The sequence below is a fragment of the Sturnira hondurensis genome, unplaced genomic scaffold (assembly GCF_014824575.4).
Source record: "Sturnira hondurensis isolate 20B ecotype Veracruz unplaced genomic scaffold, ASM1482457v3 Scaffold0006655, whole genome shotgun sequence".
NCBI classification, from domain to species: Eukaryota; Metazoa; Chordata; class Mammalia; order Chiroptera; family Phyllostomidae; genus Sturnira; species Sturnira hondurensis.
The window spans coordinates 2,265,766-2,283,527 of record NW_028079286.1 but is presented as its reverse complement, the minus strand read 5'-3'; the positions used below and the strand labels follow the sequence as shown (position 1 = coordinate 2,283,527).

Below are 17,762 nucleotides of genomic sequence, written 5' to 3'. Positions count from 1 at the left end.
ATTTTACTGTACGAATGAGCTTTTCTTTCTACCTCAATTTGAGTTTTTCTCATTTCCTCATTATTATATTGGAATTTATGCATTTTTGTCACAGATACCAATAAAACAATGTTCTATCCTCTGAAGTGTATTGTATTTGTTGAGATAGCATGTCAGTTTGTCTCAATATACATGATACTAAGTTTGATCAATTGGTCATTTCTGCCACACTTGTTTGCTGAAGTTAAAACTTTGGCATGGATTCTTCCTATATTCAGTGAGTTATAATCCACTCATATCCTTTTAAGATTTGTCCCCATAAGTCTTTAAGCACTTTCTTAACTATCTGGCATAGGATATATCCTGATCCAGCCTTGGAATCTTTGTGTTGGTGACTGTTAATTGTCTTTTCTCATTGAATTTGAGATTTTCTTTGCTTTTGATATGATGAATGATTTTAGTTTTTTCATTATTTTGTATTCTGGATATTTGGGATATTTTTCTGTGAGTATTTAGATCATATTAAGTCTTCTTTTTAGTTGGCCTCTTTTGACACTGCAACATCAGGTGAGGAAGGAAGGCTGTCTTGTTTCTGTAAGGTGGGGGTAGCATTCCAGACGCCCAACTTGGCCTCCACTGACCTCTTCTGACACTACTATGGTAGGAGGAGAAAGGGTGCCCCTTCCTTTGGGATAGGGTGGAACTTTAGTCTCTCTTAGCCCCTGCTAACACTCCAGGATGTAAAGGGGCATGTTAGTTTCTGCTGGACAGAGGTGGAATACTAGTCTCATTACTTGGTCACCACTGATAAGTGTGAGGAGTGGTGAATCCATGGCATTTGACTGCAGTAGAGTGATTATAATTTTTTTTAAATGTTTGTTTTGATTGCTAGGCTATATCTTTTCTAATTCTTTAGAGAGAGTCAGCTTTTATTGTTGGTTTTCTGTGTGTTGTTTTGCTGTTATTTTTTGCCTGTGCTAATTGGTATTTCTGGGTTGCAGGCTGCTCTCTTGCCAGGCCCAGGAGCCTTCCTCTGTCCCCCATTCAGGGCCTTTTGATGTTTGTTTTTTATATATTGTGTTCAGGAATTTAGTTGTGTTTAGTGGAAGAAATAGGGAGAAATGTGTCTTCTCTTATGCATGGAGCTGGATGTCCTACATGGTTTGAAATTTTAAAAAACTCTATTTAAAGAACTTACTTAAAATGGAATGCTCAAAAATACTTAATTCATTAAAATATTCTGCCACCTATTTTTGTAAGTCACTAAAATGTCCATAAGGTTATGTATACCTCTTTTTTTTTTTAGGATTATGTACTGAAGGACTCTACCGTGTTAGTGGTAACAAAACTGATCAAGACAATATTCAAAAGCAATTTGACCAAGGTAAGGTGATAATTATATAAATTAAAATGATTGTTTTATTATTTTCCTTACTGAAATTTCATGTTAAAAAGACTGATTTTCATAGGAAAACCTTCTAAGGATATAGGTGTTGAGGGAAGAGAGTTTTGTCGAGAGAGTGGGATTAGAAATATTTCATAGAAGAGATACCACAGTCAAGCAACAGGAGAACTATAAATCTATTACCAGAATTGGAAAAATATCATAGTAAATTGACTTATAACGCATTGGCATCTTTGTATGTCACAGAGAGTATTTATTTAAAAATGGAATTTAAGAAATTTTCCCATGACATTGGGCCAACTAATTATTGGAAGTAAAAGCAGTTGAATTCTATATACTAAAGTAAGTTTTATGTAAGAACTTTGTTCTTATGTAAGCTTAAGTGTGAAAATGAAAGCTCTAAGTACTAGGAAGAAAAATGAGTGAATATTTTTTATAGTCTTAGAGTAGGGAAAGGCCAAAACTTGATAAAAACCTTGGAAAGTATGGACAAGATGATAAACTAGACTATCTAAAAGTCTAAAAATTATGTACTAAATATAAAATTATTTTAAAAAGGATAAATTTGGAGAAAGGTATGAAATGTCTGTGCTTGATTAAGGAATTCACATCACAAGAAAGGGGCCAACATATATATGAAAATATGTACTACTTTTATCAGTTATAAAGAAATAAAAATTAAAAACATTGTATTTTATTATCACAGCGAAAAAGATTGTTGATATAGTGTAGGCAAACCAGTATTTCATGTACTGTTGGTTGTGTGTGCCTTTTGACTATTTATTAAGATTCAGTAGCTTTGTTAGAGATGTTCAATTTGTAAATATTTGTGGCAGAAATCTTTGTGTAAGCATACCAAGATATACTCACAGAGCATTTATTGCTGTTTTTTTTTTGTGTGTGTGTGTGTGTATAATTTTTTTAAAAAGGAATGGGGCTACCTGTGTGTTTATGAGTAGAATACTAGATAGCCATATAAAATAACTTAGATTTTTGCTAAAATAGTAAAATGTCAGTTATTGAGTTCTATGTGTTTGCCTTGCTTTGAAAGAATGTTGTATATAGCATATTGTTTCATCTTTAAAAAATATTTTGTTAGAAAAATCGTTCAACCTTTATAACATAAAATTAGTACAATTTTATTTCCAGTAATAAAGGAAGGGTAGTTAGTAATCAATGCCAGGGCCTCTTGAGTTAGACTTCCTGGTTTTGTTTTCTGATTCTGCCACTTAATTGTTTTTAGTGCTTGAGGGAAGTTTGGTCTTTCTATATGTCAGCTTTTTCATGTCTAGAAGGGAGTGTTAAGAGTAACTAGGAGGAATGATGAGATAATTCATATGAATAGTTTGCCATGCTAGACACTGTATTAAATGTTTGTTGAGTAGCTGTTAGTATAAGTAATGTAATCTTAAAGAAATAATCTTTAGTATACAAAAGGTTTATCATAGTATCTTTGTTTTTTTTAAGGAAATAAATCTAAATGTTCAGTAATAGAATATTATGTAAATTGTTCAATCTGCAGACTATTATGTAGACTTTAGAGTTATTTATGTAGAGCGAAATATTAATGAATGGTGATTTTATAAAACTTTATTTTTATAAAGAAGGGAAGGGGGGAAAGAAAGGGAGAGATGTACGATAGATACATCGATATGTTGCCCCTCACACTCCCCCAACTGGGAACCTGGCCCATAACGCAGGTATGTGCCCTGACTGGGAATTGAACCAGTAGCTTCTCAGTTTGTAGGTCAGCACCCAGTCCCCTGAGCCACATCAGCCAGGGCCATAATTTCTATCTTTTATCTTTCTTTTTCCTTACGGCCTCTTTTAAATAGCTTGTGTAAAGAAAATATTTTAAAAGAAGGTAGGTATTAGTACAAGCTGGTATTATGCTAATACCAGGTAGTAATATTGTACTAAGGTATTAGTACAATATTAGTATATTCAATATACTAATAAGCCTAACAACACGTTTTATTGTAACAGAAAAATGCTTCTTGCTTGGTTCTCTCTTCCCTTATCTATGTAGTTTATCTCTATTAAAACAATGGGATAGAGATGAATCAGCCTGTAAAGAAAGGTAGCTGATGAAAAGACTTGAATATCTTTGGGTGTACAAATACCTGTTTAGTGTACTCCTATAACAAGTGATACAAATTGTAAATTAATATATTAATTTTTGTCTCATAGATCATAATATCAGTCTAGTATCCATGGAAGTAACAGTAAATGCTGTAGCTGGAGCCCTTAAAGCTTTCTTTGCAGATCTGCCAGATCCTTTAATTCCATATTCTCTTCATCCAGAGCTATTGGAAGCAGCAAGTAAGTATAAGCCCCCCCCCCTTTTTTTTGAGAGGGATGATGGGTTTTGTTTATTGATTGCTGTGTCAGAATTAGTGCTAGAATGTGTAGCTAATAAAAATTCAGCTTACTAGCACTGTTTCTTAAAGGTGCTTTTCTTTATAACATCAAGATACATAGATAAAACATCAAGAATTCCTGGGGTTGGCCCCCAGGAATATTTAGTTTTATTAGTCTTCCAGGTGTTCGTAGAAGTTTGAAGATCATTGTGCTAGAAGTTTGAGAGTTGTGTTTTTAATTTAAACACAGAGGCATTGTAAGAAAATAAAATGAACTGTTCAAATGAATGTGTGTATAATGTACTTCAGTAAAACATTAACCTGTGTATGGTCTGTATACATATGTATTTAAAATTTTTTTTTAGCCAAATTTAAGTTTAGCCTCATGTCTAAAGTCATTTTTTGAAAGGTAAGGCAGAAAAAAAAAAGGTACTTATTTCTGCTTTGGCATCATTCATCCTGATAGTTCTATTAAACAAATACTCATTTGTTACATGGCAAAATGATACAGAATACCTATTCAAGTATCCAGTAACTTAGTGCTTAATCCACATTATGTTGTCAGTTGGCTGAAATGGGTATTTCTAAGTATTTCTCTTATTTTGATGACAAGTCTTCAAGCTCTTTAGTGAGACTATTTTCTTGTCATTTTGATTATGTTAAAGTTCTTAATTTTCTTTGCATTAAAACAACAATAAAAAACATAGTATATTGTCACAAGGTACAGTTTGCCTTATACAGACTTTCATATGTAAACTGGGAAAATGGTTCTATTTGATAGCCTAGATTTTCTTAATAAACAGTAGTCTGACAGTTTTCTTACTTAGGAAATTCTTGAGGACTGATTTAGAAGTAATGTGTAGCAAATCAGAGCTGTTAGTGCTAGGTGGTAACTACCTGCCATGAGTTGGGATGCAGATTGGTCTCCTGCAGAGGAACCTGTTGTTACCTTTTGGAAGAATCAAATGAATGAGGAAGAGCAATAAAAGCACTCTGTTGTATCCTATTTATTGCAGAACCTCATTTCTGTTATTCTGTTTCATAATTTGCATAAATTTGGAGAGTAACTGAGTTAAATGCTTGTCTTGGCGAAGAAAGATTTTCAGTACGCAAAGTGGATTATAAATAAGTTATAGGGTGATGATTTTAAATCAGATATTGGCAAACTGTGGCCTACAGGGCAGATTCAGCCTGCCATCAGTTTTTGGTAGGTGTTAGCAAGCTGAGAATGGTTATTATATTTTTTAATGGTTAAACAAAACTAAAAGAAAAAGGAATTTGGTGACACATTAAAACTATATAAAATTCAGATTTGAAAAGTTTTATTTCAACAGAACTGCAGTCATTTGTTATATATTGTCTGTGGCTGCTTTTGTGCTTCGACTGCAGGGTTGAGTTGTTACACCTACAAAACCTAAAGTATTTACTCTCTGGACCATGAATATTAAGAGCCTAATAGCTTTATAAGTAATTAATCGATTCTAAATTAATGCCCAGTTTATAAATTGCTTGAGCAAATTGCAAATACACTGTTTTCTATTTACCACCTCTGAGTCACTTCGCTATTTAGAGATTGGCTTTATTTGCAAAAAGGCTGTTGTAATAGGTGATAGATAATGTGTTTTTAGCAGGTTCTTTAGGACATTGTCTTTGTTTTTGTTTGTCTATGGTAATATGCTTCAAACACATTCTTGATTGTTTCTTTACAATAAGCATAGTAGGAAGCTTTCTCCAATATTTTTCAATATATGAGTTTCACACAAATGCCTTAATACTTTAATTTTACAGAAACCCCAGATAAAACAGAACGTCTTCATGCATTGAAAGAAATCGTTAAGAAGTTTCATCCTGTAAACTATGATGTATTCAGATATATAATAACACATCTGAACAGGTATTTTTATTCCTACAAATAAAATGCAGTACAAGTTCAAATATAACTTTATAAATTGGTAATTATAAAACAAAAAGGGGTATAACCTTACTTAAACATATAGTTTAATTTTAGTTCTCTAAATTTTTTTTTCTGGATTTTTAAGATAGTTTTTTGGTTTTTTTTTTTAAATCAACTTGTTTAAAGAAAGGTATGTGACTCTTAATATATGTAATGATTGTGTAAGTAGTGAGTGTTAAATAAGTACATTATTTTTTCCTGATTGTTCAGACATCACATTTTCTTATCATCACGGTTATTCTGTAACAGTTCTCTTTTATAGAATCTTAGAATTTTAGGTATAAAATGACAATTAACTAAATCAGTCTGTTTGAAGTTGGAAAAATTTAAAGAAGGAAATTTTATGCCTAATTTCACATAATTAATAAATGACACATGAGTAGAATCCAAATCTTATTAAGAGGTTCCATTTGCTTTTTTAATCTCACTATGTTGCTTTTGTGTAACTCGCTAATTTTGTTGAGATATTGGACACAGTGAAGTTTTATTAGAAACTTGCGTTCATATTATTATCCACCATGACCGTTACCTAAGGTGCAGGACATTAATCCTATATTAACAGTATTAAATATGTTAAGCTTCAAGTTTATGCTTTTGTCTAAAGATATTCCTCCCAAAGCCATACTTTAAGTGAAAGGCAGTATTGTATAATAGCTTAAATCTCAGACTGTGGAATCAAACAGTCTTGGTTTTGTAACATTTTTAGTCCTGTGACCTTGGCCAAATTACTTACCCTTGCTAAGTCTTTATTTTCTCAATTACAAAAAGAATGAGATTCACAAAATTGTTCCTGGGACTGAATATAATCATTAGTATTTGTATTAGTTTTTTCAAAAATCTACTCTTCATATTTTTTACTGACATTTTTATGATCTGAAGTTTGTTGTTTTAATAATGTCAATGCCAAACCAAGTATATTTCAGGCTTTACCTCTTAGGAGAGAATATTAACCATTGCTTAAAATTTTGTTATCATCATTATAGAATAAAATTATATTAGCATATCTGATACTTATTCTCTGAAGTCTCTCTCCCCGAGGAAATATTTATATGTACATTATTATAGCATAATTATGGAATTTCCTGTTTTGAAAATTACTGTACAAGCAGTTCATGGTAAAACTGAACAGGATACTATAGAATTCTTTACACAATAAGGAATATAGGGATGATTTGTGACCATATTATTGTTTAGCCTGATCAAAGTGCTGAAATAAGAATTATAAGTCATTAAAAAGTATAGGGAAAAGGGACAAAGGGAAGAGCATATTGAAAGAATCACAGTGCTAGTCCACCATCAGTATTACTTTACTTACTGTGTTTGGCTGTAGTGATTCAATGACACAGACAAAAGCATAGTTAATTTGTTGCGGAACAGCAAAGAAGGCCTATGTGATTTGAGCAGAGCGAGGGAATGACAGAGTAAGGTCAGAAAAGGAAGGGGACTGTGCCAGATTATTAGGACAGTACTATAGCTAGCTTTAGTCCTCAAAATGTTTTACTGACAAAAGAATGGTGATTCATGCATGTATGTCACTAAGCACACTGTAAAGTTAACTGACATTTATTTGGAGGAGGCACAAGACTTTCACAATGAAAATAGCATTGCATGTTTGTTACTCTGAATGTTTATGGGGAGCCACTGGAGAGTAGAACAGAGAAATAACTAGATCGTAATGGCTACTCTGTATGCCAGGTACTTTTGTAAGTGCTGTAGACACAGCAGTGAGTAAAGCAATCACCTATTCCATGGAACTTACATTCTGGTATAGGATATAAACAAACATATATATGTGTGTATAAACAGTGGGTGATAGACAAATTACAAAAATTAATTCATGGAGTTACTTGGTTATAGTCTTTCACCCTCCATATTTAGTGAGTTATTGCTTCAGGTCAGTTTTTTTTCTTATAATTACTTTTTCCTTCTTGTTTCTCTACCACAGCTTCAGTTGAGGCTTTATCATTTCTCATTTAGGGAACTTGTTTCTTTGTAATTGAGCTTTCTTGCTGCTAATTAATACCCTGTGTTCTAAAGAAGAAAAACCAAATTGTATAGGTTTACTTCTAACTTCTTCAGTTACATTTCCTATCTTTTTCTCTCATGCACATACCAAGTCAGTGCTACTGTGTTATTACATTAACAGCACTCAACCAAAAGATTCAGCCTGTAACTCATCCCTCATAACATCTTAACATGACTGCTTCAGTCTCTTTCTTTGCTTCCACTTTCTTTTTCTCAGCTGGAGCAGCAGCAGTTGAGGGGGCAGAACCTCCTGCTGGTGCCACACGATCTGCTGGGGCAGGTCTGCCAGTGCCTACATTGCAGATGAGGCTCCCAGTGTTGACATTGGCCAGAGCCTTTGCGAACAAGCCTGGCCAGAAAGGTTCAACATTTACACCAGCTGNATGACTGCTTCAGTCTCAAAATGCAGTCCTCAAGCCAGCAGCAGCAGCAGCATTGCTTGGGAACTTGTTGGGAATACAAATTATCAGGCCCCACCTCAAGCAGAGCCTTCTGTTTCTGTTTCAGCAAGCCCTCCATGAGGCATCCATACACACTGAAGTTGAGAAAAACCACAGTTGCCTAAATTATTCTTCCTACCATTTTTTACCAAAGCTCATTACCCTGGACTCAACTCATACATCACCTCCTCAAGGAAACCTTCCCTGGCCACCCTCAAGTCTAATGATTTTGGTACTTTTTCTTTGTACTTTTTGATTCAACAATTAGACCTGATGCCCATACTCTTGTGTCCTTCAACTTTATTGGTATTTTCCAAATCTACACTTGCCTGCTGTATAAAAGCCCTGGCTGGGCTCACTGTATGTTAACAAAAGGCTGATTTTATTCCGTTATTGTAAATCAGTATCTCAACAAACAGCCATAACTTTTACCGCACAACACATGTTTTTAGAGCACATATTTTACCTTAGATGTGCAACTCCTGTGTTGGATTGGGGTTCCTTTGGTTTAATTTTTTTAAGTTCAGATTTTTATTGACTTATAAAAGAGGTTTAATCAAATAATCCAAAGCCCCTGTCATCATCAGACTCCTCAGATTTTTCTTTCTTTGCTTCCACTTTCTTTTTCTCAGCTGGAGCAGCAGCAGTTGAGGGGGCAGAACCTCCTGCTGGTGCCACACGATCTGCTGGGGCAGGTCTGCCAGTGCCTACATTGCAGATGAGGCTCCCAGTGTTGACATTGGCCAGAGCCTTTGCGAACAAGCCTGGCCAGAAAGGTTCAACATTTACACCAGCTGCTTTAATAAGGGCATTGATCTTATTCTTCATCATCAACACCTCATCCTCACAGGATAAGGACTGAGCAGATACAGGCTAGCTCTGAGACAGAGGCCATGGGATAGGCAAAAGCTGGGCGAGCACTGCCAGGAGTGGTGGCTAGTCTCCCGATGAAGTGAGGGCCTCACCCCAACTCGGCTTTGGCTTCCTCGGAAGGACCAAGCACCTTAGTGGCATATGGGGAAAGGAGCTGCTTTAAATTTTTTGATGTGCATGTTTAAGTATAACGTTTCTCTATCTTAAATAGTGGGTTGTTTCTTTATGTGTAAAATGAGAGGGTTAGATAAAATACCTAAGATTCCTTCTTAATTTAATAATTTTGAGTTATAATTCAAGATAATTTTCTCATTTCTTACATGTTATAGGTGGTGGTAGAAGTGCTTACATATTTAGTGGATTGGATGAAAATTGGTTAATGATGTTTATTTATACCTTTACCTCTATATGTTTATATTAAAAAAATTATTTAATAATTTTAAGGTGGAATGTTTCTGTGAACTGAGTATTAGCTTTCAGATTAAATTTCTAACAATGTATAAGATATTTAATGATTGAAAAGATTGTTTTTGGAATGCTAGTAACTAATTGTTTTGAAAGTTGGAAGTTTCCTGGTATAAGGATATGTTAAAGTGACTTTTCCTCAGAGTTCTATATTTCTAAGGTTGGAAGAGATGGCATACTATTGTTAGTCTTATCTCTCACAATATTCAAGTAATTTGTATGTGCAATTAGAATTTTCTGTTTCTATTACCAGGAAACTCATCAAAATCTGTTATGTGTCTTTATCCTGAGGTAAAGGTGTTTCACATAAGTAAGATAGCTTCTGTAAATAAATTATAAAACCCCAGTGTACATTTTTAAAGGCTACCTTTGATTATTAAAAGGAATGGATTTTCTTCTGTCTCCTATTACCAAAATGTAGTTGAAATAGAATGCACAAGAAAAATGTTTTAAAATAGAAGTTAAAAGGTAAAAGTAAATCATCTGAGACTAATTTTAGCTCTAGGATTTTTTAATTGTAATGAGTTTTGATTGATTTTCTAATTGCTTTTTCTATTATAATTTCAGGGTTAGTCAACAAAATAAAGTCAACCTAATGACAGCAGACAACTTATCCATCTGTTTCTGGCCAACCTTGATGAGACCTGATTTTGAGAAACGAGAATTTCTGTCTACCACTAAGATCCATCAATCTGTTGTTGAAACATTCATTCAACAGTGTCAGTTTTTCTTTTACAATGGAGAAATTGTAGAAATTGTGAATACTGTGGCTCCTCCACCACCTTCAAACCCAGGACAGTTGGTGGAGCCAATGGTACCACTTCAGTTACCACCACCACTGCAACCTCAGCTAATACAACCACAGTTACAGACGGATCCTCTTGGTATTATATGAGTAGGAAGTGATTGCGGACGGCCTGAAAATGGACAATAAACAAATCTAGACATGCATGTTTCAGGGTTCAGTAGTATACTTCATGTTTCTTACAGATAATTCACATTCAAAATGATGAGGCATTTTCTCTTTGAACTGTATGGTATTCCTTATTCATTTAAATTACAAATCTAAGACCATGTGGTAAGCATGACTGGAGAGGTTTAATTTTTATAAACAAAAATAGATATAAAATACAAAACTGCTGTTGCATGCAACCTTATTGCAATCAGTATATCATTCCTGTGGCATTTTCTGTCACATTATATTGTGAATAAAATTTTTCTATAGAAATTAAATGATTTAAAAACTCACATATATGAAACATTTAATGCTTTTCAGCCTGCTTTATGGCTGGTTTTGTTATTTGATGTGCTAATTTGGGTAACCTAATTTTCATTTTAGCGGTCTCTGTAGATAATTAAAAGCCCAGTGAAGTATTTTATAATTTCAGGCTACTTATGCCATGCTCGGGATGTTGTTTGAAAGAAAGAAAAATACACTTAACATTTCTGCACCTTCATCTTCACTGCTGAGTCAACCTGAGGATGATATGATGAGGGGTAAAAGAATATATTTCTTATACACACATACAAAGGACACACTTGTGGCTAAAGTGAGCTGATAATGTTGTGCAAAGGATAGTTGTCACCAACTCATTTCTTTATGGTCCATAATAAAGTAAACATCTTGTATACTGTTAATTCTATAAACAGGTGCATGTTTAAAAGATCTATGATGGTCTTGTAATCTCAATCTAATATATTTTAGATATTTTAATTTTTTTCCCTCTTGGGAAATACATTTAGTATAGTGTAGAAAATACTTCATGACATTTTCATATAAGGTTATATAACTTTTCATACATAAACAAGAAAATTTGTTGTAGAAAATTCTTTAAACCAAACATTTTAATCTAGGACTTCAATTTAATCTGTTCCTTGAATCTATTTTTATGTGGCCCTTAAAAATATCCAAAAATCCATTGCTAATATAGCAATAAAAAATACTTTGGGTACTGACAGCCTCTTTGGAGTGTGTATATATATAATCGTGAGCTTGTATTCTTATTCTTTCCTGTGACATGTTGTACTAAAATCTAAAGTGGCTTTTGCACCATTTTTTAAACCCGTTTTTTCCTTTGATGTTGGTACCAGATTTGCTATAAGTGACTGCTGCTTATGGTGTTAAACATTTTGTTAGTGAAGCTGCATCAGAACACTAAATTATGGTTAAAATATTCAGAATAGGTGGCATAGGTAAATTTTTTAGGCTTTATTCAAAATTTGTTCATTATGAAACCGTGCCTTTTTTTTTCTGGAAAGGGAAAAAAAAAGGTCTGTTTTTTATTGCTAGGTGATACTTTGTGTAGTAAAGAGAAAATCCTTTGGTCCATGTTGTAATCTACATTCATACTGCAATTTTAAGGTTGTCTTATGTGTATTATAGTAAATAGATGATTTTGAGATTCCAGGCTCCTAAGAGTTTGATTTGCTCCATTTTTTTTCCTAAAATAAATGTTGTCTTTCCCAACTGTTATGTTCTAGGTATTATACTTCTGATTTTAACTTCATAATCAAGATGTCAACATGAATGAGGCTGCTGTTGAAGTACATGTATATTATAAATTATCTTATTTGTGTTATACTCTTACATGTTATTATCTTTTCTAAGAAAACAAAGTCCCTATTATTCCTATTGCAAAGCACACAGGAATTAAGAAAGTACAGTAATTTTTAAAAAGAAAAACCCGGTAAATGTAGTATTCTTAACTTGTTCTATATTACTTATACCTGTTGTCTATATAGCTTTAATTTATAGCTGTCAGTTTAACATTGGCATGTTTGGCAAAGAAAATTAAACTTTAAGAGTTTTATAAACTGTTTCTAGGTTGCTAAAGAATTTATTTTTCTACTATATATGGTATAGACAAAGCTCAAAACTATGTACAGGAAAAAAGCCTGACTTTCTTTGAAAGTAGGCTGAAAAGAGAATTTTCAGAACTGTTTGTGTCTTCAGTTCACTCGCTCATAACTTTGCCATTGTAATATGTGAATCCCAATTTATTTAAGCTATTCTCTTTTATACTGTGTTAATTTAACTTTCATGTGCATTTGGTATCATTTTTTGTTATTAAAACTAGCATTTATCATTTTCTACATTAACTACCTTAAACCTTCCCTAAAACTTATCTCCACTTTTCTATGCATTCTCTAATTGATTTGAAAATCTTCATAGTGAGTCATTTTAAAATCTACATTTGGTTCACCTAACCAATAGGTTACAGTTAATTGAAAATTAAACTGCGGTTTAAAGCTCAGTCTGTTACACTGAATTAATTGTGTTTGCTTTGCCAAGGGTTTAGATATATTTTTAAATATTAGAAAAATAAATTCTAAGAATAGAATAATATAATTAAACTTTCTCTGGTAAGTTACTGGGAGATTTCATCATTTAGGGACATACATGTGAGACTTCTTAAAGGATGAAAAGTATATTAGATAGTCTCATAATTATGGGTAAACATTAAGGCATTATATTTTACAATTTTAAATAAAATTCCATCTACACACATGTTGCCATTGTTTCATTTAAGCTTGCAGTTATTACAATATTATATTTAACAGTATCTAGATTAGCAATGTGAAGAAGTATAGTACTCAGTTTCTAATTTTCAGTAGATTTATTGGAAGTCAAATTCTTTTCAACAGTTAGGATATGTAATTAATTTTAGAACAAAATTTCAGGTACAGTATATTTCCATTTGAAATATTTGTTAGTAGTACTTTTTTTCCCCCTAACATTTATAATGTAAATACTGTAGGTAATAGCAAGCTAACTTAGCTGAACAGCAGCTTTTATTTTCCATACTATTTGTAAATAATGTAGACATTTTCTTTGAGGTACTGGAGTTTAATTTCTAATATCTCCTAGATCTAAACAAAAGGGAACAATTGGAATAAGAACTTAGGCCTTAGCTCTTTACATTGTGATTTTTTAGTTTTTTATACAGTAATACTTGTGATGCTATTTGTCAACTGGATAAAAATATATATATAAATTTTGAAAGTCAAAAGTGCTTTGTTTTTTTGTTTATAATTAATATCATTTTGTGCTTTACCCACAGGATGCTTCAATAAATTAAATATTAGTGAAGCTTCTTCTGTATAAAGAATGCAATGAATAAAACATTAAGAAGCTGTGCAGTTCTAAGTTTTAGTTTCCTTGATTTTTACCATTTCATTGGTAAAAATCAACTAAGTCTTTTTGCATAAAGTAGGAAAATAAAAATAGTTTCAGTTGATGTCAATACGATGAAAGTTTTATTAGGTATATTACTGAGCTTTTATGGTACCATGAAAGGAGATTGAAAATTCATTCTGGGTGTATACATACAGATGAAAATTTATTTTTTACATGTTGAGGAAAACAAGGTTGCCCAGATTTGTAAGATTCAAATATTACCTGGATTTGGATTTTAAGCTATAGCTAGACATTCCTTTGAGCCACAAGGTATATTTTGAATACTGCTTTAGTTTATAGCAGAGCTGCTTACATTGAAGAAGTTACTTTTGTTTTCATGATTTACGAATATTAAGCCAAACTTTATGGGCATATGTTGTCAGATTCTATGGATCTGGTGAGGTCTGTTTACCTTGAAGTTTTTGTATATGCTTATCCTGAATTTAATCGTTTTAACTAAGTACCTTAATTCTTAGCCTGAACAGTTTCTGATTTGTTTGAATACTTATATTGTATTTGAATTCCTGAAGTTCTCAGTAGCCTTTTCAAATTGATCAAATGTCTAAAAATAAAATTTTCTAGATTTAATAAGTGAAGGAACTACTTTTCAAAATTGATTTCTTATGGTAAATAACATTTGTGTGTGCAAGCATTATTAGCTCATATCCAATATCCAGTTACTGGATAACAGTACTGGATATGAGATACTAATGTGATATCGCATAGTGTGATAATGGGTTATTAATTGGGATCCAAGTACCTTGATCTCTTTAAAGCAGTTACCTACTAATTAATGAACTTTGGGAATATTTACTATTTATTTGAATTTCATCATCATCCTATGAGTGATTGCATTTTCCCTCATGATGTTAGTTTTACCTCAGGAGTGGAAGAATCCATAGTTCACACATTATTCAAATCTTAAAATGTTTATTTAGTCTTATATAAATTTTGTAGGCAGTAGCAATAATTTTGAAAAGCTTAAAGGTAGTCAAAATTTCCATTATTACTAAGTTTAAAATATAAAGTATAAACCTTGAAATTACTACAGTGATGGCAGTTCTTGTTTAGTCATTTTTACCATAGTAAGGAGTGCTAAGTCTTTTACTATATACACTTTGAGTAGTTGTCAAGACATTTGTAGTTAAGAAACAACATTTATTTATTCCCACAGTGCAGATTTTCTATCAGTTTTATTTTCCTCAAGTAGTAAAAACTGTTATGAACAAATTGATAATGGCTCTCCTGTTCTAATGGTTTGCCTAATTTTTAGTTAAAAATTTATTAATGTTACAACCTATTTACTAAACTTTATTTCTGCTTTGCATTAAATGTTATTCCAATATAAGTGATGTAGTTTTAGCAATTAATCTATTTTATCTCCTTACTAATTCATCTAAATTAGTTTTATTTATCTGCTCAGCAGATCATCTTCTTATGACCTTAAACAGTATTTTGTCCTAGTCAATCATTTAATATTTTTAGAGCTTGGCAGTTTTTAAAATACTTTATACCAGTTTTAGATTTGGAGCTCTTAGTTTCCCTTCTTCTTAAATTGTATTTCATTTTATTGAAATAAATGTCTCGGTAGGTGTTTGGTCAAGCCACCATATATTTAATACCTTAAAGCACATTATCCCTACCTTTACTATTTTTGTAGGACTTGAGTTATTTTAAATGTGTCACTGAAGCGATTTTTTACAATTTATTTAATTATTTTTCAAGTACAGTTTTCTATTACTCCCATCCCACCCCCCGTGCTCCTCCCTCCCTCCCTCCCATTTCCACCCTTCTTAGTTGTTGTCCATGTGTCCTTTATATTTGTTCCTCTAAATCCCTCCCCTGTTTCCCCTGAAATTCCCTCTCCCCTCTCCCCTCTCCCCTCTCCCCTCTCCCCTCTCCCCTCTAGTAGCTGTCCCCCTGTTCTCTATTTCAGTGTCTTTGGTTATATTTTGCTTGTCAAGCGATTTTTTTTAAATCTAGTTATCTGAGAGAATGTCGTCTTCAGATATCCTCTCAGATTTACTTCTTGGAAATTTCATTTCCAGATTGTTCATCTTTGTTGACACTTGTTGTTTTATATCAAGAAACCACTACCATCAATGTGCTTTTAAAATAAAAACTAAAATTTAGTTTTCTAATTAAAAAATAGTTGGCCAATTCCTGGCTTAGACTGTTAGTAAAATTAAATTTTCCAAGTTTTATCCATGTGGAATAATTTATGGTACATTAACTCAAGATAGGTAAAAGTAAAATTTTACAAAGGATGCTTGCTGATAGTTGCCGTTTTTACCACCTTTTTTCCTAAAGAGAATCATCTTTTAGTTGTAGGTAATGATTAGATGCAGAGAGCTACTTTAGTTAATAGTTTTAAAAGATCCTAATACTTTAAAACATTGCATTTGGTAGGTAGGACTGGTGATGTACATATACATCAGAACAAAATTGCTTTCACAGTCTTTCTTGTATTCTTAAGGATAATTTAAAGTACTGTATTTTGCCATGTATAATGTGCACTTTTTTGCCCAGATGTTTGAAAGATTTACGGGTGTGCATTTTACATGGGTAGTACTAATTCTGTATCTACATAAATGTTTTTAATTCTTTCATACATGCTAATGCATTAAAAGTGTAACTCTAGGAAGCAGTACTAATAACCATATGCAAACTAATACCCTGGAGTATGATAATCAGTTTTATATGTGAAAGATTAAGTTAAAAAATTAATGGGAAGGATATTTTTTCTGAAATTTTGGGCCAAAAACATGGGTTTGCCTTATACATGGGAGTACATTATACAAGGCAAAAAGTAGTAATGTTTTTCAGGACCATAATTGTACCTCCACATGCTACAATACTAATCATCAATATAGTGAATAAATTAATTGTCAGATTAATGAGGTGATTAGTATTTTTAAACTAGACCTAAAATACCAAAATCATGTCCATAATGGATTTAGAAGAATGTGACCATTATTTAATGGATGGTCTCTTCAAAGTGTAGGTCTCTGCCTTTGAAATCTTTGACTTTATTTAAGTGCTTATATGAGGCAAATCTTAACAAATTCAGTCTTCAGTGTAAACAGGTTCCTTTAGCTGATAATAACTTTAGAAATTTTAAGAATATGCAGGCTTTTTGTGTCTTTCTGTTTACAGCAGTGGTTTGCAAACATGAGAATCACTTTTGGGAACTTTAAGATTCAAGCTCTCCAGCCCTGGCTGGGTGGTTCAGTTGGTTGAAGCATCTTCCTGTACACCAGAAAGGTTGTGGGTTTGATCTGCATTTGGGGCGCATTTGGGAGACAACCAATTGATGTCTCAGTATTTCTCTCCCTCTGTGTCTCTATAAAGTAACAAACATACCCTTGGGCGAGGATTTAAAAAAAAATTGGGCTATGCAGAAAGCCATTAACTACAAAAATTTCTGCCGAGATGCAAGAATAACATTTATTCCCAGTTACGTGCTTATACATTGCGTGAGTTTCTGAAAGAAATTGTTCAATAGTAAGTGTTACATAGCAAACCTTGGCATTCAAATTTAAACTTTCAACGATGTCAATATGTAGACTTGATAGTTACTAAGCAGTTTTATAAAAATTGAAATCTAAGTTTTCATGGCAGAGATCAAGGCATGTTAGTAAGGCAGTTTTTCAAAGCTTCTACAAAACTGAACTGTTTATAATGTCTTTTCCCCCCATAACTGATTAAAAGGGGTCTACTAAAGAAACAGAAGGGAAACTAATAATAAAAGGAATAGGGGAGGAACTGGAGGAGGAGAGCAATTTTTATTTTAAAAATGTTTTTAGTATTCTTATGTAACTGGGCATCCTGAATTTTCTCGTTGCCATTTTCATTTTTCTACCACTTAAATTTATTTGCCATACAAATATGGGGTTGAGTTTTCATAGGTTTGGGTCATACCATAGAGCAACAAAAATAACTTGGAAAGGCCTTATTTTAAAAGGCACCAATGTGATACAGAAATGAGATCTAAAGCAGTCTCATGAAAGGCAGAACTATTCAGAGGTTAGTGGAAGATGAGAAAACTTCCTCTGATTTTCTTTGCAGAATTGGGGCTCAGCCT

At 32.7% G+C, this 17,762-nt stretch overlaps 1 protein-coding gene and 1 pseudogene across 3 annotated transcripts in view; one reads left to right on the top strand and one right to left on the bottom strand.

Annotated features, from left to right (window-relative positions):
- The window catches only part of ARHGAP5 (Rho GTPase activating protein 5), a 68,486-nt gene extending 55,481 nt beyond the window's left edge, over positions 1 to 13,005 (top strand). For all 3 annotated transcript variants that reach the window (XM_037050261.1, XM_037050262.1, XM_037050260.1), the window contains exons 4-7: positions 1,286 to 1,363; positions 3,575 to 3,706; positions 5,533 to 5,638; positions 10,069 to 13,005. In XM_037050261.1, coding sequence (XP_036906156.1) covers positions 1,286 to 1,363; positions 3,575 to 3,706; positions 5,533 to 5,638; positions 10,069 to 10,396 — 644 coding nt within the window. In that variant the 3' untranslated portion in view covers positions 10,397 to 13,005. The remainder of the gene's footprint in view (positions 1 to 1,285; positions 1,364 to 3,574; positions 3,707 to 5,532; positions 5,639 to 10,068) is intronic.
- LOC118989922 (60S acidic ribosomal protein P1-like) lies at positions 8,715 to 9,073 on the bottom strand (annotated as a pseudogene).
- Positions 13,006 to 17,762: the final 4,757 nt, after the last annotated feature.